This window comes from Phyllostomus hastatus, unplaced genomic scaffold (genome assembly GCF_019186645.2).
Source record: "Phyllostomus hastatus isolate PE091 unplaced genomic scaffold, TTU_PhHast_1.1 phas_scaffold_46, whole genome shotgun sequence".
Classification (NCBI taxonomy): Eukaryota; Metazoa; Chordata; class Mammalia; order Chiroptera; family Phyllostomidae; genus Phyllostomus; species Phyllostomus hastatus.
The window spans coordinates 37,506,604-37,525,003 of record NW_025334032.1 but is presented as its reverse complement, the minus strand read 5'-3'; the positions used below and the strand labels follow the sequence as shown (position 1 = coordinate 37,525,003).

At 45.3% G+C, this 18,400-nt stretch overlaps 1 protein-coding gene across 11 annotated transcripts in view; it reads right to left on the bottom strand.

Annotated features, from left to right (window-relative positions):
• Positions 1-363: 363 nt before the first annotated feature.
• The window catches only part of SORBS2 (sorbin and SH3 domain containing 2), a 186,670-nt gene continuing 168,633 nt past the window's right edge, over positions 364-18,400 (bottom strand). For 6 of the 11 annotated variants that reach the window (XM_045821519.1, XM_045821522.1, XM_045821517.1 and 3 more), the window contains 3 exons: positions 7,864-7,913; positions 3,925-4,031; positions 364-2,499 (listed from right to left, as the gene is read on the bottom strand). In XM_045821519.1, the coding sequence (XP_045677475.1) occupies positions 2,438-2,499; positions 3,925-4,031; positions 7,864-7,913 (219 nt within the window). In that variant the 3' untranslated portion in view covers positions 364-2,437. Of the gene's footprint in view, positions 2,500-3,924; positions 4,032-7,863; positions 7,914-13,692; positions 13,801-17,673; positions 17,698-18,400 lie in introns of all 11 variants that reach the window. The other 5 variants (XM_045821514.1, XM_045821512.1, XM_045821513.1 and 2 more) reach the window with 1 other exon arrangement.

Sequence of the window (18,400 nt, the reverse complement as noted above, 5' to 3'; positions counted from 1 at the left end):
TCCGGTGGTGAGACGACTTTGTAGGGCAGGGACTTTAAATTTGAAGGTAGTTGAATTGGGAAAGTGCTTCCACCTTCTTATTATTAACTTCTTCTTGAGGGGGAAATGCTATTTATGAGACAGAGATATTTTAATGTGTTGTTTTAGCTGAAGAGCAGTTTTTAGCCAGAGTATATTTAGCAAGTGAGTTTTGGTGGCAGGTTTAGCAAATATTTCCTCTCTGAGCTGATGCAGATACATTTTTTCCCCCTCCATTGGTATGTCTAGAGAACACAGGGCAAATGCATTTTCTTAGTGTATCTAACAAATTGGGATAAACCACACACTTTGTTTAGGGATACACGTCAAGAAGAAAGACTGAAGTATACTTCCAAGCAAAATTTATTAGATGTCTATTCAAGAAAAACACAATGACCTTTGCTTGTAAGAATTCAAAGTCAATTACCTGAAAGCCAGGTATGAATATTTTTCTTTTTAAAATCAGATACAGAGAGTAGAAACAGTAATTTTTCTTAAATATGACAGGCAACAGATATTGAAGTCTTTTCCCATAAATGGCATGGAAGATAATTACTCATTTATCAGCAAAGCTGCATGCAGCTGACCTAATTTCAAACCAAAGGCCTTTAAAATAGAAAGCTGGTTGTGAACTTGACAGTATTCAAGGTAGGCTACTCAAAGATGTTCTTTACCTTTTTCCTACTGAAATTCCTCTGTACTGGATATTAACGTCCATTTCAGTTTGGCTGCTAAGATCTTTGAAGTTCATGAACTTTTGCATAAACGCTGTCTTACAGAATCACAATATCAAGGCGTGCTTATGATCTGTGGGATTGGTAAAAGACAGTCTTTAGCTCGGTTGAAGGGAAGGATGAAGAGCAAATTAGGAAATTCCCTTGTTTTCTCAACAACTAAATAGTCTGTACAAAAAAAAAGCACAAACATATGTACAAAACTGTAGAGTCTACGCACATTGTGAAAAGATCCATCACTGTCCACAGAAGAAATATCATAAAAAGTTTTATCTATAAGGTGCTCAAGATCCAAATATGAAGAGTTCTTATGCAAAGTCATAAGAAATACAAAGCTGGTTCTCAGGGTGTGTGTGACCCAGGCACTGTGAACCGCGTCAAACCCTTCAGGACCCCGCATCATTGTGTCGGTTTCTGCTTCAGGGCAGAAAATGTAACCTGAAGGATTTAACACTGCCTCTTGAAAGTGCCTAACGAATCCCCAGGAAATATTGTACACACACCAGGAAAATCCGGCTCAGCATATTCCTGTCCTCCAATGTAGCCAGGATTCTGAGTTCCACAGAAGAAAAATAATTATCATAGTAAAAATAATTGTATTGATCATAACCCTTGCTAAAACCAGCCTTAATACTCGTGATGCTTCTAAAGTACTCTATTTCTATAAAATAAAGTGTGGGGTTCTTTTACGTTTCCATAAACTGTACGACACATCACAGGGATTGTCTGTGCTCATACAATCGCAAACGCGTGTGCGCGCACACAGTGAACTCTCAACTATGAATATTGCTTACAGATACTTTCAAGTGTCTATGTTAGAATAACTTTTTGCACCTCTCACTAACACTGCTTTTATTTCAATTTTATCCGATAAATAAAACACTAAGAGCTCATTGTTCATGATGCTGATTATTACATTTTAATATAAAATAGCAATGCAACTTTACAACACAATATTTTTTTTTGTAGTCTAGCTAAACTTCTTATAGTCTCATGATTATTACCAAAAGCTCTTATTCACTTACTGTTTGCACTTCTAAAAAGTACAAAAGAATCGCAGGGAAAGACTGCTATTGAAAACTCACATTCAGTCAGCAAAAACCTCACTCATCCGAATGACCTTTCCTACCCTTGCTTTAGACTTTGTGATCACTGTGCATATTACAACATAGAAGTGCAGGCAAACGATAGCTGAAGTACAGTTGTCATGTCGTGTAAACGAGGACACTAGGCAAACTCGTGAAAAGGGAAATACACTGCCAAGCTAAGAGTGTGAAAATGCACACCGTGGTGTTTGGTAATAAACCCTCTGCGGGCCACCTGATGGGAGAAACGTTCTCCGAAGTGGGCCAGGGAGCCTCCTCAAGACACTCTCCTCTTCTGCCTCAGATCGTTAACCCCTTTCAAGTGTCAGGATCTCCTTTCGGACCCCATCACCCAGACTTCTCAGTCCAGAGCAGGAAGTGGAGGAATGCACTTTCACGCGGAACCAGCCTGCCAGTCTCCCCCACGGCTCGGCGCTGGCAGTTACTTTGCTGGTGGTCGGGTGGCAGGTGGGGATGGTGACGGTGGGTGACTTCTACTGGAAACCGTAAGGCATGACAGCGGGAGGCCCGCGGGGGCCTTGGAGGGTGGGTTACGCGGATGTGGTGCTGAACCGTGGCTTCGGTAGGAGGGAGGGTGGTTCACAGCCTCTTGACATAGTTCCCGGGGAAGGTACCGAAGAATTTGGTTCTTCTTGAGGTTCCTGCAAACAGAAGCAATAAATGAAAATGTCAGTCCATATACACGGGCTTGGAAAATCTTCCTGTCCAAGGCTTCACAGAAGGAGCAAACCCTGCAAGGTGTGGGGAAGAAAACACACTGAGACATGGGGAAGCCTGAGTCAGCGGTTCTGTCTGTACTGCCGGTGGCTTTTGTGGCATTTTAGGGTCAAACGCTCTGCCTCCGCCACGCCAGGCTGAGCCCAAGAGCTCAGCCTCTCAGCCTGAGGGGAGCCCATCCTACTGGGGGGGTGGATTTTTAAGGACAATGTTCTCACATCTCAACCAGGTGTCACCTGGAGGCATCGGGGGACACGCTCACAATCCAGTGTTATTGTCTCACAGGAGATGGTGCCGAACGCCCCATGGTTCACTTACAAATAGCACTGCCCGAGTTCTTAATGCAGCATAGAAAATTCACGCAACTTACAAAGTCACTAAAGGAAAAAAAGATAAACCACCGTTCGTGGACGGGAGCTCTGTCATCGGCATGATTTCCGGTTCGAGTGAAACCACGAGCACCAGTGGCCATCGACGTGATCGCCTTTCCTTTCAAAGAACGTAATTCTCTCCAAATGCTTTGTAGCCGTTGGTGCACTGAGTTCATCCTCGGGACTTCCAGCTCCGACTGGCGTGAACAGCGTTGTCGCAGCGCCACGTCTCACTTGGGCTCTGTCCCTGGGTGGTGAGCCCTTCGGCTTCCATGCCGAGTGGTGAGTTAGCACAGGCAGAGGCTTGTGGCTGCAACGTGGCTGTGGTCCTCCTGCTGTGTCCTCACTGACTGCCTGGCTGCTGAGAGTCCTCACTCCCTCATCTGTCGTCCCCCCCAGACTCCCGTGCTCTTTCCCCTGTGCCCTGCTGCGTGGGACTCTGGTCTCCAAGTGTCCCCTTGGACAACTCCTAGTCTCCCAGTGGGCGGAAGGGAACGCCTGTCCACGTCCTCCACGAATTCCAGCAGGGCGAATCCCTGGGCTCGCAGGGCGCCTGCCGCAGCCCTACTGAGTGGGTGCGCTGTTTGCGGGACCCCGTTCTCTCAAACGGATCCTCTCTGGCTGCCGACAACGAATATTCTCCGCAGGACAGACTGTTAGTATTTTTTATCTAGGGAGCATTTTTGTTGGTGTTCTGAGATCTCGGCCTTTCCTGGTTGGTGCCATTTAAGGAAATTTTCTTCTCCCGGGTGAATGGCAAAGAAAGCTAGCAGAAAATCACATCTACCCGAAGCGGTCAATACTAAACTGCATTAAAAGCGCAGTGGCCTTGGGATTACGCAGTGCATAGGAAAGTCTGAAAGGGCAAAGGAGTTACGAAATCAGAGAGAGCTCGACTCTCTTGTCAGGCCGTGCAAGGGAGCAAACACAAACACATTTCCAGTGGCCAACTGTGTCCAGAAGGAGACGCACACGTACCCACAAACCATCCATCGTCACATTTTTCCATCACGTCGATGACGTCGCTTTCTCTGAGCTCCAGCTCATCCTCGTTCCTCGGAGTGTAGTTGTACAGAGCCTGGAACCTGCGGCAGGACAAACGGACGTGCTTCAGAAAGAAATCCTTGCACCTTCGCAAAACTATAGGAGATGCACACTGTTAATGTTACTTTTCACAGGTCTGTGATTAACGTATTATAATTAGGTAACCTATGTCTTTGATAAGCATGTAAATAGAAATATTTAGACTCTCGTGGGAGTTAAATCACTCTACTGGCTTTTCAACACTTGCGATGAGGAATATTCAGGGCAGATCGTAACATCTCTGAGTTGGATAAAACATTTTTACGACTATCAGTCAGACCCACATTTCAATCGCCGAGTCACAGATGTGGAGCACCAGACATTGAGTACTAACAAAGGATATGAAGAGGTGCCAGATGCATTATTCAGCTACGTACAGACAAGGAATTGCAGTTTTAGCTCTCTACGATTGGAAGGAAATTGTCGCAGTTTGCAAGCTGAATTTTCAAATTATTCTAAATTGAGATGTATATACAAGATGTCTCAGACACATGCCTTCTAGATCACTATGTGAAGATGACTGTAAAACAGAATATTATCTTTTTTTCCACCAGGAAGAATTCTTTAAAGCAGTTTCGTTTCCTAGTCTGAGTCTATGTTTTCTGAGGATTTCGAATTTGAGAATTTGGTAGTATTCACCCAGGAAATGAAGTTGGAGGTATTCTGTGCTCTGTTATCACTGACATGATTTCAAAGAGTAGATAGATCATGGGCATGAACGTTCCCCTTTAAAGGGCCCTAGAGAAGTTGTGCTGGATGTGAAACCCCCCCTTGAGGTGATTTTACATAAAAATCCTGCTAGAATGCTACCACTTTCCTTTTTCTGTCTGAACTCTTTGGCAGCATAGATTTTGGTGACATTGATTAGTAACAAATTCAGACACTGAATTTTTGGTCATAAAACACCTTGTGTTTAGTGCGTGTTTAGTACATGGACTGGCCTTTGGGAAAGTGAAGACACGGAGTCCAGCGGCTGAGAGGTCAGGGGGCGTTAGGTCTGCAGTGAAGACGAGAACCTCGAAGTGTTTCTAAAATATTATCAGTATTGGGAGGGGGTTCCAGAAAAATCAGTGAGTTTGTCTGCTGTTTTCATAACAGTTACGTAATTCTACCAGTGTGAGAGAATAAGAACCACCTGTCAGGGCATTTTGGATTTTTTTTTTTAAAGCCAACTTAAAAAATTTGGTAATACTGAGTACTCCTCAGGACTTAGAACAGTAGTTCTAATTTATTTATTTATTTGGAAAGCCATATTTTGGTAGAACAACACTATTCTATCACTTGGACTCAAACGTCGTAAGTCGGGGACACAGCCCCTTGGGCACCCCTCCCTGTCCTTGCCCAGGACCTCGGTAAAGCAGGCCTGGGTGGGGGGCAGGGCTGGGCGCGTCTGGGAAAGGGTCGGTGAGACGAGGTGTCCAGCATCTTCTCCTAGAAAACACGTCTTCCCTGGCCTGGGACCAAACCCCAGAATTCCAACGCTGGAGACGTCTTCCCCTGTTAATATTTTGGCCTCCTAGTAAAACTTGACGGCCACCTGCACTCTTTGAGATTGAGCTTCTGCGCCCATCTGTTGAGAGGCAATTCTGACTATGGGGAAGGGCAGAGAAAAGCAGCCAGAAGCCCTGAACAGCAGCGGAAAAGGCCCAGGAGGGGCGGAACACCCACATTACTTAGTTTGGAGGGGCCAGCCCTTGTAGGAGTAATCAAACTATTTTGTGGTTTGCTTAGGGATTGGACATGGAGGCCATTCAGGTGAAGGGATGGTACATTTCGTATATCCATGGGGGAAGTTGATTTCAACATAGTTCTTTCTATAATTTCACCCTCGAGAGACAGATCCGTTCCTGGGCTGCTAGTTCAGTGGGTATACGTCTCAGCATCTCTCGCCTGGGGACACACCGATTCTCTGACCGAGCATCTCAGGGTTCAGCTGTCACCCAGGCACGGCTCCAAGCACTCAGAGAGGCAGGCCTATTTAAGGCCACAGACCCCAGCTGCTTGGAGAATCTCAAGGTCCCAAGAGCCAATAAAGCCAAAATTGGCACGAACTCCTACTTCGCTTTGGCGTGATGAAAGCCAGGGTGCTTGTCAAAATTTACTTACCATCTTGGTTCACTTAGACCACAAGAGAGGGGGGGAAGTCAGGGAAACATAAACCAACCCTTCAGAAACCCTCGTCTGGCTTTCAGAATCAGCATGGCAGGGCAGGAGATGCAGGGAACTGCACTGTCACCTGCTGGTTGGAAAGAAGTGCGGGCGGGAGGGAGGGTGGCGGTGGGGCCCGGGCGCCTCCGCAAGAGAGTGGTCTTGTCGATAGGGAATGCCCCACCACCCTTCATGCTTTCCCTAACTTGCAACCTTCTAATCGGGTGTTTCACCACAATTCTGAACTGCAGCAACGTGACACATTGTCCCTATTTTCAATCAAAACCTATTTCCTGAATGAAAGACATTCAGCCGACACCTCATGAATTGGGGTTGTCATCAAACAGAAGTGGAATAAAGAGTGTTTTACAGTGTCCAAAGCGGGACTTCAAAACTGTGCCTTCTCCCGGCCTCTGAGCTCAGAGGTTCTATAAACATGACCAACATTGCAAATGCAATCTGACCAATCTGATGCAAATGGCCAGGACTGGAAGTCTTAACTCCATAGTTCGTAAAACAGTGCAACATACTACACATCTGTTAATTCACAAGATCCTTAAGAGCTGCTACTGTAATCTGTGGGTGATGCAATAAACCTAACCAGCCCCGGAATTTATTTTTCTATGATGCGATCCTATCGTCATTTGCATAAATAGGAAAACAAACAAAAATGTTAGAATTACAGGTCATATTTGAAATGTTTCCAGTTCAGTGAAATTTTGAATGGTTCTTATTTCCAACCTGTCCTTTTCATGGTCTTTTTCTTAACAAGGCCTTCTGGCTGTACTCGGAGACAGCCAGTCTCAGGTGAGGGATGCTTTCTGAAGAGCTTGCTTTTAGCTAAGTTTCAGGTGTGCGAGAAGCGAGGAGGATGCACGGTGATGAAGGCACCAGGCCCACACCTGCTGGACTCGCTGGGCTCCGGGTGGGCGGAGCCTGGGCAGTGGGCGAGCAGTAGGCTCCCTGTGTGCGCTCAGGTGTGCCTGACCTACCTCCTTCCAGGGGCCTAGCTCCTGACTCACAGAGTGGTGGGCTCCAATGGGAAGGAGGTAGATCCGCACCCCCTCCGAGCATCTCTCATGGGCAACAATGGAACAGAAAAAGACACACAACATACGTGTCTGAAGGACAGTGTCTGACACCTTCAGGATGATTTGACTTAAGTGTCAGCAAGGAGAGGGGACTTGGAAGTGTGAGGAGGCATGCCACCGAATGCCAGCACATTTTTAATACTGCCGTTCCCAGAGACCCTTCCCAGAGTGTAACTTTGGAATTGCCACTAACTTATCGCTTTAGGCCTATTGTTACATTCTCCTGCTCTCTAAACATGTGCAAGAACAATGTTAAGGCATTTTCAGTGTCTTTAAAGCGATAGTTACTAGAATCTACACGGTGAATGGACAGAGGGAGATGGGTTCCCAAGTTGTAGGAATCTCTGTAGCATCAGAAGGCTTCTCTAGCGCATAAATCAGTCTCTGCAGATCACTGGTTTCTGTTTTCAACTAGTGTCTTCTCTCCGTTAGGAGAGGTGGAGACTATTGCAACCCCTCTTAATCTGGGAGGTCTCATGTTAGTTACTTTGGTCTCTGTCACTCGCAGAGTTGTGCCACCCTCTCTCGGTCCATCAGTTGTCCATCGTGTGGGTCAAGGTTAGTCTTGAGTTTGGAAGAGAAGAAGAATACTTACGGTTCCCCCCCACCTTGAATGTTCTCGTGAGCAAACACAGGACGCTGCGGCTGAAATGAAAGGATTTTCAATGTAGTCAATGTTTAAACTGGTACTACTTACAAGATTCTTTGGATAATGGCATGGTACTTTGCTTGACATTTAATATTTCCTGTTGTAAAAAACCAAGAGGAAGGACGAAAAAAACAGCAAAGGGCTTCTGCCAGGTTAATGATGAAAAATATTTTGAAGGGGCCTTCAAATCAACTGAAGACAACCAAGGTTCCAATGTTCTGAACATATCCACAAGCTAGTCTGCTCAAGTTTTAAGGGAAAGTCGGGGTTTAGTCCCATTGATTTTTTCAAAGGCCAGGAAAATGGCAAGAACAGAGATAGCAGACCACTCGAACGGGAAGCCTGGACACCTTCATACACGCTTACTCCTCAGCATTTTCTCGGACAAGCAGAGAACGCACCACATTCAGTCCGACAGCAAAGTGTCCACATTCATTCTCATGTACTGTCCCTTCACAGAGGACATTTCCACACACGGCACAGATGCACATACCGATAGGCGGACACCCCATGCTACATTTGAGTCAACAGTCTCTGTTCTCCGTGTGGATGACACACATGCATGGTTAAAAAAGAGAAAACAGAGAACTCGAAATAGAACGCAACAAACAATATCCAGGGAACACGTAACATTTTACCTTAGAAGAGAAATATTGGTGGGAATTCCCCGTGCACTGAACTCCCAAAAGAGTTTCCTTGCTTTTTAAACTAAGCATCAAGACCAGTATCTGTAATAGATACTTATAATATTGGAAATGACCAGCCTCAGCATCCCATATATCCACACAAACATTGCAGTGAATGAGACTTAACACATTTGTTGAATATGTAAACCCAGTGTCCTTTATACCAATTACCTAAATATTACCCCTTAAGGGAAAACTTATTACAATTTTCACAACATGTTTCAAAAGCATTCTCCTAGAAATGATGGCTACATGGTGAAATGAGATAAGTCAGAGCTTGTCCCGCGATTCTAGAAGTGACGGATGACTACGGCATCAGTTACTAGGTAGATCCAGGTGCTTAGGCGTCAGGGCCAAGGCCACTTCCTGGATCTCAGGGCAATGAGCGGACTCCTGACAGGCCGGGTCATTTTCCCTGCAAATTGTCCAGGTCAACCCCGCTGGCCCACGATGGGCAACTCGGGGGTTCCGTTCAGTGTGAGTCTTATTCTGCCCCTTCCTGCATTCTGCATCTCCTCTCTTTCCGTCGAAGCTGTCTATCCAGCCGAAGAAGAGGAGGTACTTGCTTTACTAAATTTTAAGCTTTGATTGTAGTCATTGAAGTTCCTGTTAATAGTGTTTTTAGAAATTTCAGTCAACAGCCTGTGCATGGAATATATAAACTTAAGGCCAAAGAATGGATGAAAATGATTGGACACACGTATGACTTTAGAGTACAATACTCCTACAAGTCAATATAAAATTGCTAACAATGTATTTGCTACTAAAATGATACAGTACACTACTGTTTTAAACATGGTGAAGACTGAGCTGTTTTCCAGCTATTTTAAGGTCAATTAATTTAACATAATTAGATCAATTTAAATGTACGAAAAGCAAATGTAAGTCATTTACAAGTCTATATAGTCTTACATTTCTCCAACTTCTTGTCTAATCATATATATATAACTTTTAATGCAGAAATAAGATGTATATATAAATTGCAATGAACATTTTGTAATAATTTTCCAGTCTTCTTTCTCATTTTAAATCACTGCAGAATAACACTCCCGCATATATGTGTATGTATATATTTTAGTTCTATTAACCATTTTCTTCTTTTTTTTGTTTTGAAGTTAAGATTATTCTAGACTATTTTTGTTATCATAAATGACAGTGCTATGAACATTTCATACAAAGAACTATTCTTCTTCTTTTGAACCATCCCTGAAAACACAATCCCAGGAGTAAAATTTCTGCCCAAAGATTATACATTCAAGCCACATCCTATTGAAAATGCTTTCATGAGTCACTCAAACAAAACACACTGTATATAAAAATGTAACTTAAAAAAATGTACACTACCATATTTGCAATCACATGTCAAGGTAGGTACTGTTCTCTCATGAAAATAGTTGTGGCACCATTTCCAGTGCATAACAACGTTATAAATAATAAATAGTACTTGTTCTTGCCTGAAGAGAAAACGTTCTGTAAAATATATTTCATTGTGCTCTGAAAATGGCGTCCCTATTTCCAAATATTTAAATCATTCTGATACTTGAAAGATGAGAAAAAATTTGACTTTTACGTGTGGCACCCAGGGCTTGGTAAAAGCCATTTTATTGCTTCCTCAAGCTAAAGTGTGACTGCAACTTTAAAAATCAGATTGTTCATTAACAAAACAGCCTGCTTCTAACATCCGAGTAAGCATCTTTTTGTTATTGTCACGACAGTTTTGCCAGTTTAATTCAATTCATCTCGTCTCATGCATCGTGGGAACGAATCCTCCCTTTGGCAGTCATGAAGATGGGGTTGTCGCCAGAGGGGTGCGGCCCCCCAGTTCCACAGGGGGAACGCCTCTGCGCCTCCAGACCTCGTGCTCCCGGATTGCCGGCCAGTAACGCCTCTGCTTCCACCCACCTTCCCCACTGTGTCTTCTCCTTCCCATCCTCTGAAAGCACCCTCCCTCACTTTTGTTTTCCCCCGAATCACCAGCGCCCTGCACTGTCCGCATCCTCGGGCCAGGGCTCATCACAGCTTCCTTGGCACAGAAGCTGTGTATCTACTGCGACACTGAGCTTCAGGGTTTCTCTAAGGCTGCCTTTTTGACGGGCATCATGTCCGTGTGCACCTGCGTGGCTGGGAACCAGCTTTGCGGAGAGATGACCGTGACAGTATTCAAATTCATTTATTTTAAGAGGATCTGGTCAACCGAGGAATACATAGCGTGCATAGATGCATGTATGTGTTTCTGGAGTTGGCCTTGACTGTGTAACCTTGGGCACACACCTCAGCTTTCTGACCTTGAAAATCAGGGAGTCGGACAAGATGAGGATTAAGATCTTGCCTGTCTCCCTCAAGGAGTCCGTAAAGGAAGTGGCATGTCCACACGCACGTTTCCTGTGTCACGTATAGGTGCCATCATCAGTCTTACATAGGCAGTTGTGAGACAGCTGTGACAATTGACATTTATTGGGCAATTCTCAAGTGTTGCAGTCATGTGGAAACAGTAACAGTAGTAACTCAACTTCATCCTGCAGATCTGTAAACCAAATCCCCAAGATGGTTTCTTCATTTCACAAATAAGTGAAAAGAAGAAACCACGATAATTTTGACTCTCACTGTGTATTGCATGAAGGATTACTCTGATGGAATAGATGGCCTCAGCTGGTTACAATCAGCATCTTAATTTTCCCCTTTGGGCAGCTGTTTACCTTCTGTGTGGACACAAGCAAATCATCTTACCGCCTATCTTGTGCTTTTCCATCCCCGGAAAAAGAGATCTGTTGTGTGTCTGCACTCTACTGCCCCCCCATGGTGAGGAGAGGCAGCAACAAGCTAAGAGTCGCTCACCAAGTTCGTCCAGCCTGGATTGATTTGGGAAGGTATTTTAAAGACCGCAGAGCAATGTGGACTCAATATTCATCTGTGTTTCTGACCATGTTTTTCCCTTCCCATGTTTAAAATTCTTGAGAAAGGACCACTCTTTAGCCACCAGGATTTCTGGCCTATGATCGTTTCTACTTTTTCTACTCAGGCATTTCTATTACTCATGACTTCTTAGCAGTTTTTGCAATAAATACAGAACAATATACACTCGTGACATTCAGAAAGGCTCACATGAACTATGAGTTTATGAATGTGGTTTCCCACATTCGTAAATCTGTGGTGACAGATTAGAGACCCCATGCTGGAAATTTTGGATGAGTATTACCTCATGCTTGTATTGTATTATCTTGATGAGTCTTAAGAGGACAATAAAAATGCGAAAACCCAATGGAGCATCACGCTATTTCCATGGAAGCCTAAATATTTAACCTTTTCCTTTTAGTGTTGCTATTTTTAATGACAAAAATGGATACAAGTGAGACAGGTTTGAAGCACATGCTAATTTTCAAAGCCAGGACCAAATCACAAACCACTGATCAGGCAGAAAGCTGCTTTGAAATACCCTCAGATCTCTAGCATACGGAAACTGTATACTTCTGTCGGGAAACTGTATACTTCTCTAGCTCAGAAGGCGAGATGCAGCCTGTCCCAAACCCGTCTGTTCACCTGTGCTTCTGCAGGGGCGTCTCCGGAGGGTCACCTGTATCTCGTGTTAGGCAACTTTTAAATACAGGTTGACTGTTATTTTAAATACTACTGTGGAAAAAAAATCTTTGAAAGAGTTATAAGAAGCTCTAGAGCTCTTACATCAGAAAATTTTCCCCAGAAAATGTAACTGCCAACCAGAACTAGATGAGAGTCTCCCTTTAATAGTACCACGTTCATGCTTAAAGACTTCCTTTCCCTTCTTCCATTATGACATTAGCTCACACTCTGCATTCATCTGAAGACTACAGAATATTTATGTTGCACACAAACGCACATAACACACAAATGCATACTGTGAAAATCTGGCAACAAAAAACTTAAGGTGACCCAAAGTGTGCCCTGTTATCAACCCATGGGAAATTTGTGGACACAAATTCGTGGCCATATTAATTACGGGAAAAGCCTTTTTTTTTTTTGGCTCTGGAAGGCTCTTCAGATCAACATTCCTCTTTCTCTATGGCAACACAAATCTCTGGCAACAAAAGGAGGTCTTGTTTTGCAACACAAAAAGCACATATATGGCGTTGAGCACAGAGAAGTCTCTCCATTTGCAAAAAGCAGAAGAGGGAATTTTCTCTGCAGTGGCGCCCTGAGACCCTCGCAGGCCCACCGTCAGGTGACTGAGACCCTCGCAGACCCACCGTCAGGTGACAGTGCACGTGAGGTTAAACCGGGCTGTCAGAACAGAGATGGCAAACGCACTGGCTTAGTCAGGGAAGGCCGCTCCAAACCCCCGCTGCCTGCCTCAGAATTCGCAGTGCCACTTAGAGCCCGTGCGTTGTAAAGGGCCAGCTGTGCTATAGAACTAGATAGTTACAGGGAAAAGCAGTTTGATCTTTAAATTCAAGCCAGGCTGTCAAGAGACCTGGGGAACCTGGAGCCCAGAGTAGCAGTGTTGGCTTAAAAAGGGCCTCGGGGCGAGGGGAGCACCCATCACCAGAGCAACGAGATGTTTTGCAACAAGGGTCACGGATTTAAAAAAAAAATCCAAATTAACTGGATGGCACAGCAGCAAACATTACTGAAAGTATGTTGGGAGTTCAGTACAGGGTGGAGCAAAAGTAGGTTTGCGGTTGTGACTACGTGAAACAGAGTTTATTCTTGTGTTGTCCTTTATTAATCATTGTAGTGTTTCCCATAGGAGCAACTGTCAGGCTACTTTTGCCCCGCCCCGGTGAGCGCTTTATCCTTTGCACGCAGACAACAGCGGGGAAGCAGGGTTGATAGAGAACATTTGCACAGAAGCGGGAGGCTGTGCAGCAGGCACAGGCTGCCCCCTTGTTGGTCTTTCTGGACTCGGGGCAGCTTACGCACATATAACATGGGGGTGCATTATGCAAACGCTTAGGATAGGGTTTTTGGGTTGATCTGATATCATAGCTCATCGTCAGTTGGTCCCTTCATCCGAAGGTTGCCTCGACCCTAGCGGCAAGGCCAAGTGGGGAAGAGCCAGCTCACTGAGCATGTGCGTGTGCGGCCAGGTGCCTGGCCCAGGGGTGTCTGTCCCTACCCTGTGGGGACCGCTGAGCCCTCTGACAGGCGAGCTGCAGGATCTCCTAGACATCACTGGGCTACGCGGAGGCTTACCCAAGACAAAGGTCTCGCTTTTTAAGTCAGCCTGGAAAAGCCATGAGAAGTCGGTTAGTGCCCATCTTCACTCTGCGGCCTTCGGGGGAGCGTTCCCGGTTTGGCGTTCATGCACACACAGCACGCCAGGCTCCTGAATGCTGGCCCAGCCGGGAGGGCCCACCCCTCTGCAGACAGCTCTGCAGGCGCCGACCTCGCACGCACGCCACAGGCATCAGCTCTGCTGCAGCCCGAGCTCACAGGCAGAGCACAGGAAGACCACAGGGCGAAGGCGGCACAGAAAAGGCGCTTGAAGGCAAGGTGCGTGGCTCAGCACATGTGCAAGAAAACTTCACACCTCTAACAGAATGCTTAACAACTGGGCTCAAGACACCCTCAGGTCCTACCTGTGTTCTCTGAGCTTATTTGAATAAGTATGAGAGAGGGGAATTTTGCTTGCTAGCTGTCAGATTGCATAGAAAATGCCAATCGTTTATTGGGGCGGAGGCAGAGTTTTCTAACAAAACACATAAGAAGAAAATATGACTTTTTGGGGGGGGAAATAATGAAATATAATTACTGAACATTGTCCTAATTCCAAGCACCTCGTGACTTACTTCAAGGTAAGATTTTTCACACGATGGGGAATGACTTCGCTGGTCCTGTGCGTGAGTACGCTTTCTCTCCAGGAGTGGGTACGAGCGAGCAACATATCCTGTGGTGTTTAGTTTGGTTTGGTTCACGAGGACTTCAGCAGGACTTTTAAATAAAAGCACGTGGTTTTCTCAGCTCTCATTTAGGAAGATTTTTGTAATACCTAGTGATGATTGCCCTGGAGTCTGCAGTCTCTGGGGGTGGAGTTCGTTAGGCAGTTTTCTTTTGGGGCTGTGGCAGAGTAGGCTCAGTGGCCTCCAGGGTCCCTGCTCTGCCCATCCTCAGTTATAGAATCCGTATATCAGGCAGGCACGAGGCCATTCTGAATAAGATCTATGTTTCCAACCTTTCTCACCTTTAGACGTGCTCTGACAGATGGGACATGTGCAATTTCTGGGGAGTGGTCTTCAAGAAGGGTATAAGCCCCCTTCCTCTTTTCTCCTTCCTGATTGCTGGAATGAGAGAGGGACTGCCGGAGCTGGTGCAGCCACTTTGTGGCACGCAATGGGAGCTTCTCTTTGAGGATGGTGATGTGCCCAAATAAAATAGAATCTCCCGGGCTTTCTAATGACTATGGAGCCATATACTAGCTCTGGATGCTCAGATTTATGCCTAAGAGAAATATACTGCTACTTTGTTTGAAGCTTTGATTATTCTGAGTTTTCTGGCCCTGCAGCTGCCCCAGACTTGACTAATATGGGGGAGAATGTCTATAAACATCAACGCTCATGGGGAAAAATACCATTTGGCTGATGGAATGATGTGGGCAAGCCGCTGCTGAGATCATGTGAACATTTGAGGAAGAATCAGGGCTTGACTTTGTGTTGGAAAGTGTGCCCAAGGGGGTCACCTTCTGATGGGATGGCTTTAGGGAGAGAAGGCTCCCTTTTGGGACCACGATAATGTGTTTCTTAGAAGAAACCAAGAGAGGTCTTCCTACCTCTTCATAAGCAGTTTCCATTGTAATTTGAGTCCTCATGTTATAAGTCTCATTTACAAAATATTCTCTTAGATGGAATTGGAAGCTCAGCTTACAGGAAAGCTGAGGATTATAATAACTTTTATTATGAAAAACTAGTATTTATTGAGTGCCAGGCTGTAAACCAAAGGGTTGCAGGTTTGATTCCCAGTCAGGGCACATGTCTGGGTTGTGGGCCAGGTCCCCAGGAGGGGGCACATGAGAAGCAACCACACATTGATGTTTCTCTCCCTCTCTTTCTCCCTCATTCTCTCTCTAGAAATAAATAAAATCTTTAAAAAAACCCATTATTTAAAGAAAAGGTACTTCAAAAGCTAGAGAAAAAATTGGATTTGGGTGTATATATCGAATTCATTATTTATATGTATACTTCTGTCACTTACAAAGTGGTGGTAAATTTTACTTTATGGCAAATTTTAGGTCACATGTGACAAACTTACACTGTGTCAGAAAATGCTTTAAAAGAATACAATGACATTAAATTAGGATGGGTAAGTCAAATAATGGTTGGTAGGGGTTAAGATTGTTGTAATGATTTCGTGCATATCATATTGTGCCTATTAACACCTTATTAAAAGTGGAGTGCTAGGTTCCTTTCCTTTCCTCAGAATGGAAGAACTAGAATGCCTTCTTAAAGGACTTGAGTCAGCACGGTTTGTTACTGTGTTGGACGTGGGGTGGAAGTTCAATAATGGTTTATAATTTGTAGTTGATTCAGTTCGTGTTTATACTTACAAGCTCAAATAGCTTCAGTCAACTTATGTTCTCTTGGTGAAAAGAAAAGTAATTTATAAAGTTTCAAAAAACTCGGTGGGGGATTTTAGATTAACATTTGCTCTCAAATGTAAGATAAAAATTGAAGGAAAAAAACCTTCATTTTCCTGGAGGTGGTTATTTGATGTAGCTATTAAGGTATTCTTTTAAAACCTCTTTTTTTTTTGTGAATACCTCCTTCTCTCCTAACATTCTGCCAGCGGCTGGGACCTAAAGTATATAAGGGATTCTTGCAGGCCAATAAGCCCGTTGAAACCCTGGTTTTGTTCTGCAGATTGCAGTGTGGCGTCCTCCATTTCTCTCAATGGCAGAAAATCAATTCTAAAGTTCCTCTGCCCTTTATCGACCAAGCAGAGAGGCTGGAGGACCAGTGGAGAAAGACAAGGAATGAATACTTTGGCCTTAAAATGAAAACCACAGAAAGAGGAGGAGGAAAGAGGAACATTCTTAGTCCTTGACATTATCCAAGGTATTATTACTATCTTAAAAATGTCCTAATTGTTTCCTGCCAGCTAAGATGATAAAACCTCAAAGGGCAAAGAGCAATTAGTCTTCAAGTCTTGTGTTCTTTCAGACAGTTTTCCTTTCCCGAGTGAGAGGCCTCCCACAGACCGGCTGCTCCGGCGCACGGGCCGGGTGACCGGCGTTTGGAAGACCGCCCAACTGGCTCTCCTTGAGCGCCGGTTCTCCCCGGAGCAGACACCTGGCTCTCCCGGGGCCTTTGCTGCGCCGCCTCTCTCTCTGCAGAGCCTGCCCTTCCAAGTCCCAAGGGCTGAATAGGAAGGTCACTTATTCTTTGAAGTTCATCACCTTTTGTCTAAAGGGGGAAATTTTGGGTCATTCTGATCAAAGAAGCCAAACTTTTCCATGGTGGGACGATGCCATTCGGGCTTGCCATTCGGGCTTGTCTCCAATTGTCATTCGGGCTCCTTCCAGGGCCAGTCATTCCGTCTGAAAAAGAACCTCCTCGGGGGAGTTCGATACCAGCAGAGCTGTCAGCCTGCAAGTCTCAGAGATGGACGCTTTGTGAGCTCCTACGAGAAGAGCTTCGGTCCCGCATCCCTACAGATTCCCTTCAGTTCTGTGGGAGGACAAGCCTCAGGACCATCAGTGCCACGGCGCATCCTGTCTCAGGTTCTGCTGGCCCTGCCGGTGGCTGCGAAGCAGCGGAGGCCACGAGCCCACTAAGAAGCGGCAGAGAATGACAGGCACAAAGCTGATGATGCCCTTGACTGGGACGGTTCTCCTGCTGACCCTAAACTTAAAAAAAAATCTAATGACTACTTTTGATTCTTACATAAATTGTAGTTTGTTTTTCTCCTCGCTATGGGTATAGCGGCTAAGCAAATACAGCTTTCAACTTTCTGGATAGAGGCCATGCCGATGGTGTTAACAGTTAGCGGTCAGTCTGGACATGACTTTGTAGATCTCATAAGATGGCACAAACCTAAAAACGTGCAACTGATTAATTAAGTCCATTTAGAGACATGCAGGAAACCACACGCAAGATGCAGTTACCTTTAATCTGGGTGCATTTATTTCCTGTTGATAAGAGTATTTGGGAAGGAGAGGAGGTGAGTAGGATGGAGCGGGCCGGGGAAGCGTGGAGACCGGCGCAGAGACAGAGGCCAGGGGAGGGGGGGAGGGAGGGGAGGAAGGCAGACAGCTGGGCAAAGGTGCAGATGGTCCCTCCCCCGAAGAAGGTGAAGGTGAAGGTGAAGGTGGCTTAAATATCAAGGAAAGACAAGAGGAGATTACGCCTGTGTCCAGAATGAGGCTACCTGGTCTCGAGATAATATCCCCCGTATGTGAATAATTTTGAAGTTAACGACTATCCTGGAGAGTGGCATGCAGGACACATTCTTGCTTTAAAAGCACTAACTTTCCCTTCTGGATTTCATTCAGGATTTCCAGTGGGTGGGGTGAGTGTAATCTTTCGGATGTGGGAGACCAGAACCCCGCTGGTCTGTAGGCAGGTAGACGTTCCTGGGAACCAGGCCCCACATTGGATCACGTCTTAACACTAAATCGGGGAGAAAATGTGTTGCTTAAGTGATCGACGTAGCGCCGTGCTTGACTGACTGCGTGGACGGTGTCTGTGATGAAGGGGAGTGTTTAGTTCACACAAAGGCGGGTGTGGCTGGGTTCTTCGTTCAGGTGGCGTGTTCTCTCCGGGTTGGGGGACAGCCGAGTCCCAGGGATTTGTGACTGTCCAGAGGCCTCCTGGGCCCTGAGCATTATTTAA